We start from the raw sequence: 10,386 nt of genomic DNA on the forward strand, positions 1-10,386 counted from the left end.
TAATTTCTTTCATCTTTGACAAGCTTCGAGTCCCAGTGCTCACACAAAACTGAGCAAACTAAAGAGATACTGCTCACACTTAGGACTTATTACAAAATTCAGTTGTAGACAATCAATCAAAGCAGGTTAGGTTGGGTTGGTAAACCCTTTTTATTGACCATCCGCCTGACAGAGGAATATTTTCCATAAGTGCTACAAACAGTCGCTGTGTGTGCATTTGTTAGCGTGGCTCCAGTGATGACTTCCTCTCCCTCCCTCTCTTTCGGGTAAATATTATATTTTCTATACAGTTTGAGGAGGAACTGTGAAAGAAAAAGAAAGAAACCAGAGAGACATTGTCCTTACTGCAGTTTAAGAACACAAAGATCTGAAACAATTCCCTCTAGTCAGGTGAACTTACCCTCTGTCTTTGGGATTTGGGTGCCAGAGGAGTTGGAACTGCAAACAAAAAGGAAAGAAATGAATGGATATTAGAATTATATGAATTGATTGGGATTACTGAGTTTCATTCTGGTTGTGCAGTTTGAAAGATGTGACAACAACTTGAGGTTGCGGCTAATCATTATCAGGATGCCACGATTGAAAAACAGTTGAAGCCACAGAGTTTTGAGTCAATTGAGGAATTACTGTGGACCAATATGCTGTTTTATTTGTGCTGTTCAAACAGCAGCTCTCGTCTTTCTTCTTGCCTGGCCATACAAGCAACATGCGATTAGCCAAGTATATGCACTGCCCAGTCACTACCAACACATGAGGAGTGTGATTCATCCTTTTAAAGTTATTTTTCTGGGAGCAAGCACTTCCCACATGTGATTTGTTCCACAAAGTTCTGTGTAAACTCTTATATGTGTTGGAAGTGGAGTTTAGGTCGTGTATGGAGAACAGGGAGGGTGCATCCAGGACAGGGATAGGAAAAGCTGTGAGAAACTCAGTTTTAGTTAAACAACAACACTGGAAAAAGGATTTTTCCACACTGGTTGGCTATCACCAAATCAAATTCATACAGCATGCACAGGCGGGTCATCCACTGAGCCTTGCACAAGTCTTACTTGGATGAGGATTTTACGCATTTTGTGAATTTTTTACCTGTTTGAGGAATGACAGATTAGTTAGAAAAGTAATATTTCTTATGTTTAATTGATAAACCCTCTATTTTGCGTTGATATGCAAAAGAAAGTCTATACTTACTCAGGGCTATTAAAATGCCAGAGACAAACATTACAACAGCAAGGATAACCCCTGTGGTCCGCAATGTCTCATAATCTGTGGAGGACAAAACCATACTGGAGTTTACCATCCAATATTTGACATGTTATACATGCTTTAAATTGAGAAAACTGAGTCAGTCTTACCATAATCAAAATCACTTTGGTCTGGAAACATTGATTCTGAAAAAGAAATAGTCTATTCAGTTATACAGCAGAGAAAAAAGGTGCTGAGCTCAGCACAAAGGATGGTGACAGGATTTAAGGCTGGTCCATTCCACCACAACTGACAACATGCTTTGCAGCTCTCTTGATCTGCAGGCTTGGCTCCACAACTGCTCAGGAGGAGTATCCCCCCCCCCACCCACATCCCACTGAGAGGCACTCAATGCAGTATCTTTGCTCAGCAGAAAAAGATGCACCAAGAAAAGTGGGTTACAAGCCAACCAGCAGCAGCAGGATACAGGATATCACAGCAAAAAAAAAAAAAAAAAAAAAAAAAAAAAAAAGCAAAGTGTGATGTGATGGTTTATTTTAGGGCTCCCATACAATGACTATTTTTAATGTAAGGTAATACTGTTAGTAAAGATTTGTTTTCTCCCACTACATACACATTTATTTTGCAATTACATTAAAGTATGCTGCCAACTACAGCCTGTGGCGAACTGTTAGGATATCTGGGTGTACTGTAATGCGGCTTGCATGTTGCTGAACCCTCACTCCCTAGTGGCTTAGCTGGCAGTTTGCAGTCATTTCCACAGCTTTTACTCCGCCACAGTGACTGTTCTGCATTACAGAGACAACACTGACACATCTTTGATACTGGTCATTTATTCATTGCAGTGGGAAGTTCCCTGAAATGCATTTGTCACAACATCAGCATCAGCAGGAAACTGACTTCTGCAAGTAAGAGCAACGACGCTGTTGTCTAATTCACTACATCAAGAGACATGCTGAAGCAAAGCTATTAATGTAATCATTATCACACATACCTTGAGGAAACAAACATTTCTTTCTCTCCACAATTTCTAGAGCTTTAATTTACTCGGTGCATTGTATGTTACACCCTTTAAATGCATATAATAAAGAAAAGAACAAACCTGTGGTGGCCATGGCTTCACAGCTGAGGTGTAGACGAGCTTTGTCTCCCAGAAACTGAGCAGGATTCTAGGTTGCGGATGAAGAGTCTATCTGAGAGCAGAAAGGTGGGCAGGAAAGCAGGCAGAACTGCTCAGGGAACCCTCAGTACAAACCAAGCAGGGCCCTCTGGTGGCCACGGAAAATACTGCATTTATAGTGATGCAACTGCGGGTACACCCCTTAGCAGCAAATATGCCAGAATGTGGCTCATTATGGAGTTGACTAAAGCTCAAATACATGGAAGGTTGAACATCTGATCTTATTGAGTCATGGAGAAGTGAAGATATTTAATCTACAAAAATGATCTACTGAGTATGAGACCACCTTGTGTGGACTGTGTGGGTGCAGGGAGGGGGCAGGGGTGTGATAGGGGATTTAAAAAAAAAAAAAAAAAAAAAAGATTGTATATTCTGATTGTGCAGTGCTCAAAATGCACCAGTCTCCATCTTATGTGCTGTCTTTTGTGCAGTGCAGTCAGCCTGCTGCTGCAACTGCAGGAAAAATTAAATAAATTAAGTAAAATGCAGCTGACATATGCAGCTTCCACCGGGCTGACGACAACAGCAAACCTGAAAAATAAACACCCTTGAACTGAGAGATTGGTAAAATACAAGGGGGAAAAAAATAAAAAACACATGTTTCTTCAAGTGCTGCATGAGGTGGTGCATGAATCATTCACAATCTCACTGCTGGTAGTTGCTACTGCGTGTGTAACTTAACTGTCTGCAGTGTCAGCAGAAGCAAGAGGGCAACACAATGTGTAGAAACCTTCGCCGCCCCACCTCTATAGGCAGAGGAAAAACAGAGAAATAACGATTCATAAAAACCCAAAAGCTTTTAATCTGGTGTTTTATTATTTGGCATCAGTTTGGAGGCACAAAAAAAAAAAAAAGACAAACAAGCAAGAATCACTCTTTTGCTACCTTATAGTTGGCATATGTTCTAGTAAGTGTTATTGATGATAAAAAATAATAAAAAGAAACTACTTTATAAAACTGGCATTGAGAGAAGCTTCATGTGTTCATGGAAAGATTGTCCTCACTGGCCACACTGTGGAGAAGAGGCAGAAGATTAAAGCCCCAAACAATCTCCTCCAAATACTTCGCTGGTGTAATACACTTACCAGATCTCCACTGCTCCTGGCCTGTGTGTTTACTGAGCTGTAAGAAAGAGATTCAGATTAAATTTGCAGAGAATATTTGTAAAAATTATATTTGTAATTGTCATCGAAGGGTAAAAAAATATTTACTTCTTGGAACACCTGATTCTGCATCAGGACCTCTGAGGCTAAAGAAATGATAAAAGTCAGCCCATGAAACATTTTAGTGAAACATTAAGAGAAAATGTTTTATTAACCAGAGAAGCCAAAAACCATTTATTTTTACAAATTAGTTTAGCAAAATCTGACCTCTGTTTAACTTACCGTGACTTGTCTTTGCCTGAACATGTACATTTCCGGCCTGTTGAGGACAAGACAAGTAAAATAATTATGCAACTCTACAAGTAGCTCTTTGTTGATGCACAAAAGGGAACACAAAGAATAAGAAAACCACGCGGTACCTCCAACACCACCCTTTGTACCAAAATAAGAGGTTACTCTGAGCTTAGACAGGTGAAAGAATTCAGTCATGGGTCATGCTTTTGCCAATAAATCTGTCTTAGCTGGAAACCTCGAAAGGCCCTGTGAGTTTATAGCTTACTGGCCTCAGTTCAAGACAAGATTCATACACCTACCAGCAAAACAGACACCAATAATACAGGAGCCAAAGCGCTAAATAATGTGCATTATTTATATCATTTACAAGGCCTCACCAGCATTTGGACATTTAATCATGGTTTTACACTGCCTAATACATTTACAAAAAGCTCATATGTCTTAGAGTAAGAACTGTGTCTTAGGTTAAGCCAGGTAAAACCAAAGAGATGATTATCTGTACAAGTAAGTCCAGTTGTACTTCATAGCCAAAGAGCACGTTTCTGATATCGCACAACTTCCCGAGTTTCTCAAACAGTAACCAACAACTTCTAAAATACTGCAATTTTAGCTTCCCAGAAGACTCCGAAGTCTTAAATATAAATGTTTTCTTTCTTATCGCGTACAGCATCATGCTATAACCAATCAAAAGTGTGGCTCAAAATGTAAACTTACTGTAATAGTTGGAACTACAAGCAAAATATTTGAACATGACCAAGCTAGTGACCTACACACTCTCAGGACTAAGAATAAAACTGTGGGCATCTTGAAAGTTAACACCCCCGTTTATTCTCACTTTGACACTTGGGGGCGCCAAAGAATGTCTATTGCTATTAATGACATTTTTTTTTTTTTCTTTAATTCCAAAAACAAAATTTATATGCCAAAAAGAATAAACGTCCAGTTTGTTCTGTTTTATGCTCTTCACCTTCGCTGCCTCTGTATTATGTATTCCACAAGTGCTGATTAAATCAAGTTCTGCATTTTACAAGCACAGAAAGTTCTTGTAGTTTTGTAGATGTCATTTTTGCTGTTTGACTTTCATTTAGATGGAGTCTTTAAGAGCCTGAGTAGCCCACCAATTTCTATCAGGTGGGTTGTTTTTTTTTTTTAGGTTTTCCTGAAAACCTGTTACATGCACAGCTCCTTATAGATGCATGAAAGGAATCCATATCAATTTTAACTAAGAGTAGCAGACAGAAAATGTGGTTAAGACACACTGAATTATTTATTGCATGGTTTGGGTTTCAGGGCTAGCACTGGCACTGACAGCACGTGCTGGCAGGTAGCAGGAAGAACCTTGGAAGGACACAGTGAGTGAGTAAAGTAATGACATATAACCGGCTGCTGTGATACACCGAGCATGAGAGTGTGGAGTGCTGAGACCGAGTAAGAAACATTAATGTGGCTTCATTCCAGACCTCCGAGGGCAACAGAGGCCTGCTTGTTTTGCAGCAGTGTACATATTTTGGTGACTGTTAGGTCAACTCACACATAGAGAGACACCACAGTGGGGTGATGCCAACAACTGCTGCGTACTGGGTGGATACACACTTACTGACAATGAGGACGATACCCATGAGGAACAGGACCACTGCGAAAACCAGGCCCCCGATTCTCAGAGACTCATAATCTGAAAAAAATAAAATACAATAAAAATAAAGTTGTTTGCGCATATGCATGGAACCATATTAAAAGCTCTCAGTTTTAAAATACCACTAAAATAAAATCCATGTATGGCCTTAACAATTTTTTCTGCAGCCTCCCCCTCCCCCAACTTTTGGACACTGGGACGCCATATGTCCCTGTTAGCTGCAGTCCCAGACGCTGTCAACATTGTGGTCAACTCTAACTCGGGAGCTGACTTGGAGATAAAATGGTGTACGAGAAATCTGACCAGGGTGTTTCCGTTTCATATTTGGTGAGTCCTGATGACCAGATAGTTCAATAGCCTGCAATACTAACTCCATGTGGTGTGTTTGTTGTGAGCAAAACAAGTATTGTTACAGCCTTGTTGACATTCAACAAGCATTGTCCAGCTCATTGAACCACCAAGATGTCAAGCAACGGCATATAATGAAATGGTTGTGCCTTAATATGTTGTAACTCCTCAGTTACACCTCCGGACCTTGTGATTGATCCCGACTCCAAAGCTGAGAAGAACGGCTTTAGCTGTCTTTGACTATGTTGTGTGTAAATATTGGCAGAAACAGTACAGTAGAGGTATGGAGAACACCAAAAATAACCTCTTGCCCAAAGAAACTGAAAGATAAGAAGTGCATAATTGTTGCTCATTATTCCTTATCATGATGCTGATGTAGTTTAGGGCCTTGGATGGAGGGAAAAATAAGACAAGATTAGAGGCATTTGCTATGGGACTGCAGCAGAGGCTTAGCTGTGCGGGGTGAGAGTTTTCCATCACTCCTAGAAAAACAAGTGGAAAATGCAAACTCATCTGAACCTCCCAGATGTTTCCTGTGCTGGGTCCTGAGACCGCATTCATCTGCTCAACACTCACCGTATTGAAAAGCACTGTCATAGTCTGGTAGCGGAGAACAGAGAGAGGAAACAAATTAGAGGCAAGATTTACCCAGTGACACACTTCAGAGAGCACTCATCATATGACAGCTATTTTACAGCATCAATCATTCATCTATTCATTAGCCGGTTTTATGTGCCAAGTAAAAATGAGTGTGCAGATTATATTAATTTGACTTTTCCAAGCTTCTATTCAAATAATACTCACCTTTGTCTGTGTCTGCTGCAGAAGCTGTGAAAAAGGGAAGAAAATTATTAGTCTAAACAGACGTCACCAAGTCAGCAAATGGCAAGACTGAAAGTAGTGGAACAAATTCACTCTCTAGAGAAGCTTGCATCCGAGCAAAAGTGCAGATGCTGGGTTTTAATGATCCCAAAAGCAGAATTACTCATTGATAATGAATTTAGTAGAAATAGCTTCAAAACATGAAGAATAGATGAGCTGTGTACTGAATCTTCTCCACGCATTGGGTTACTTAATGTGTGTCCATGTTATTGACCTGATCTGTATTGGTGTGTATCTTCTCACTAACGTGGGAAACAGCAGACCCCTCTGCTCTATCACGTCGCTCTGATCCCATCTGGGAAAATATGTTGCCTGCTCTGATGTTGTGCCTCCCCTCTCTGACATCTTGCTAGGCATACCGTACATGGTACTAATATGAATCCCAGTTTCTCCACCACGTTCCATAATATCATGAAACCAGGCTGAAAGACGAGTTCCCTTGGTGCACTAAGACACAAAGCAGACATTGTTTATACAAGTACCACTGTTTGGAGTGAGAATGTGACCTTGTAGTAGCACATTGGAGGTGCTATAAATACTTTTCTACTTGTGCTTGGGGAATATTTCCCATCACTGAACTGTTATTGTTATTTAAACAATCACTTTAGACAGCATTTAGAAATGTCAGTCCGTCTTTAAAATTATGCATGTGTGTATTCGACAAATGTTGAATACAACGAAACAACGATCTGTGAAATCATTTTCAAGTGTTGACACACGTGAAGGTACGTGTGCCGAGTCCTTTTTTATCCCAGAGGCTCATCTACAGAAGTTGAGAAGCTACAACCCAAAAGGTTTTTCTGGTAGCTGTTAAAGGAATCATGCTCTTGATTCCTGTTAAAGGTCCCTGATATTTGTGATTCTGATGTGAACAATGAAATGCTTGAAACACTTTTTTTCCAATCCCATTTTCTACAGATTGAAACACTGACCTTGTTATCAGGCACTGAGAATAAAGTATATAGCAAATCTATGAAGCAAAAACACACATTAAAATGTTGCTGCCTCAAGAAATAAAGTAAAAAGAGAAGATAAATAAAATCCCTTATTGATTGCAAATCTGCTTAACATCAGGCTAAACTGAGGCCATGCAGCAAACACAGAGGAAAACACCAAAGACCAGGACCTGCATTAGCAACGGAAAACCTGGCAGCTGTCTGAAGAAATGATTACTGAAGTACAAGGAATCATTTATACTCCTCTGACGTGGCAAGACACTGCCATAAAAGTAAAAATATTAAAGATACATTATGTTCAAAATAACATCCCTGTAACGTTAACAAAAAGTCTTCATATACGTTTGACTAAGAGTTCATGGTAAGCAGTCAAACTACACAAATCAGCCAAGGAAAAGCACAGGAAAAAAAAAAAAAGATTTCAAAAGGTCATGCATTGCCAGTCACCACTAATCCAGGAAATTTACCCAGCATTTCCCCTGCCAAATGCTGATGGGGTTATACAGACACATGCACTGGTTACAGAAAAACTACACAAAGGAAAAGCAACTGTAGAATAACAGATTTCAACTTAAAAAGAAGCTCACCGAGTGCAGGAGCCAACCAGGAGCTGAACGCCACCAGCAACAGGAGAGCCATTGTACCTGCTGGCGAGACACAAACAGACACGGACCTCTGAAAAAAGTCTTGATCTGATCGTATAGAAACTGTGTGCTCACCTTTTGGGTTGGACTGGGATTTCCAGATCAACTTTCTATCGCACCTCCCTCCAGACTGAAATAACTCAACGCAATTAAACTAGCATTACAAACACAAATGAGCATTTTTTCAAAAAGAATTCCAGCAGCTAACGTCGAATACCTGTCCAGAAGCAGCCAAACGTTCATTTTAGATGAATTTGAGATTAGTCTTCCAAAATGGCACACCAGAAATGTGAAAACTTCCTTTAGTTGCCAATACATTTTTGTGAATGAGAATGAAGTTATAAATTATAAATTACAATATTAAATATTAAAAGGAACAAAAAGAACAACCCGAAAAAAGAAAAAAAAAAAATCAAGAGACACGTGGATGGAGTCTACATGAGAGGGAATGATCAAAGACATGAGCATGATTTGTCTTGATGATATGACCTCCTGACTGCGGGGTAAGGCCAGAGGGTTTATTTCAGGCTCTGCACCTCAGAACATGAAGCCCAGCGGTGTAGGGGTGCACGGCAACGCTGGTGTCGAGTTGCACTTGATATTTGCTCGGTGGGTTTGAATTATTTTTTTCGTGTGTCACTGAGTTTAAACATAGAGCATGAACCCTCTGGGGGTATTTGCGTGTATACACACATGTATATATGTGTGTATACATGTTTGAAACCCAGGACTTTCCTTTAGCTTGTCTGACAAACCTTTCTTTTAGCTCCGCAAGCAGACGCATGACTGGAAGCTGGGGGTTGGAGAGGGTCTGCAATTTAAGTACGCTGCATGGCCAAAGGGCCCCCTCAAAACCATAACCCTAACCCAAAGACACAACAACAAATCTGTAACACAGGTACACACATCTTTAGCGCCATACTTGTAGAAAATCTAAGCAGAACAACATTTTTTTGCATTGCATCCGCAGTGCCAAGGTTTTGTCCAGAGCACTCCTGGGGATTCAAGCATGACACAAGTGGGGGTGTGAATAAGGGGCTGCACTGAAGAGACGTGAACACTTCAACCCTGGGAATTAGGAACAAAGGGCCTGCCAATCAGGTTTAATCAAACAAATACAGGGTGAGTTAGAACAAGAACCAATCCAATAATCTTGTTTGTGAGCCCAGTGAGTGATGTAGAGGAATAAAAACAGGGAGACAGAAAAGGAGCACATGAAGTCAGCACTTAAAAATTAATTACCATGGATTAAAATAAGTGGGATTATCATTGACAGTCTGTAATTAGGACAAAAAAAGTCTTCCTTATTGGCAGCCTTCTTGTGTTGGCTCTCAAAATGACGACTGCATAGCTTTGGCTCTTCAGATTGGAGCTTTAGAAAATTCACACCGATAAATTTGGATCTTTTTTTCAGGAGTCAGTGGGTTTGGTTTTGTGTGTGTATGCTTTGTTATGGAGTTCAATATGAACTTCTCAGACGGCGTGGCAGCATTTCTAGACGTACAGCACCGAGCGAATCCCATGAAATTGGAAAACGCTGTGACCAAATCCACGAGCTTCACCGGTAAATGGAGGACAGAACACACGGAGGAGAAACGCCTTTGTCCGGACAGAAAGAAATGATCAAGAGCGCTGAGAAAGGGGGGAGGCGGCTCAAAGTCGCGCTTTGAACACTCAGAGAAAAAAAAGGAGGAAAATCTCTGCAAGACAAACACACGTGGACAAACAAGTTTTTACAAGTCTGCAAATGCGCATTTTACGTGTTAAATCTAAACATGTTTTCTGCAGAAAATACATTCATGGCCATCAGACTTAAAACTCAGAAACTCACCGCCTTGGATTTGTGATTGTTTTTCCGCCCAGGCAGCCGAAGTTGGCACAAAAGTTGGAGATGAAAAACAAAACAAAGTTTAAAATGCAAAAACGTCACCTAATATGCTTATGATAAAAAAAAAAATATTATTTATTTAAAAAATGAGCGATTCTGTTGTACATCCTGTTCATTTAGGACTCGGTGGCAGTAAGTAGATGACTGGCCCTCTCTGGTCTGGTCTACAGTTGGCAATGGGAGGGAGAGAGAGAGAGGGGGGGGGGGGGGCTGTGGTAACCCCATAAAACTACCCCGGCCTACCTTACACGGAGG

The 10,386-nt window shown here is 40.5% G+C and overlaps 1 protein-coding gene across 2 annotated transcripts; it reads right to left on the minus strand.

Moving 5' to 3' along the window:
• Window positions 1-3,226: 3,226 nt before the first annotated feature.
• On the minus strand, window positions 3,227-10,381 carry LOC115045137 (FXYD domain-containing ion transport regulator 6-like). Of its 2 annotated transcripts, none has more exons than XM_029504658.1 (9): window positions 10,075-10,381; window positions 8,187-8,243; window positions 6,566-6,589; window positions 6,338-6,361; window positions 5,378-5,452; window positions 3,769-3,805; window positions 3,595-3,632; window positions 3,469-3,505; window positions 3,227-3,395 (listed from the first exon to the last, which is right to left on the minus strand). In XM_029504658.1, the coding sequence occupies exons 2-8, from the start codon at window positions 8,236-8,238 to the stop codon at window positions 3,498-3,500; spliced, it is 258 nt and encodes an 85-aa protein (XP_029360518.1). In that variant the 5' UTR covers window positions 8,239-8,243; window positions 10,075-10,381; the 3' UTR covers window positions 3,227-3,395; window positions 3,469-3,497. The 2 variants fall into 2 exon arrangements, with proteins under 2 accessions (XP_029360518.1, XP_029360516.1); XM_029504656.1 differs by having other exon boundaries at window positions 8,187-8,246; window positions 10,075-10,380.
• Window positions 10,382-10,386: the final 5 nt, after the last annotated feature.

This window comes from Echeneis naucrates, chromosome 6 (genome assembly GCF_900963305.1).
Source record: "Echeneis naucrates chromosome 6, fEcheNa1.1, whole genome shotgun sequence".
Lineage (NCBI taxonomy): Eukaryota > Metazoa > Chordata > Actinopteri > Carangiformes > Echeneidae > Echeneis > Echeneis naucrates.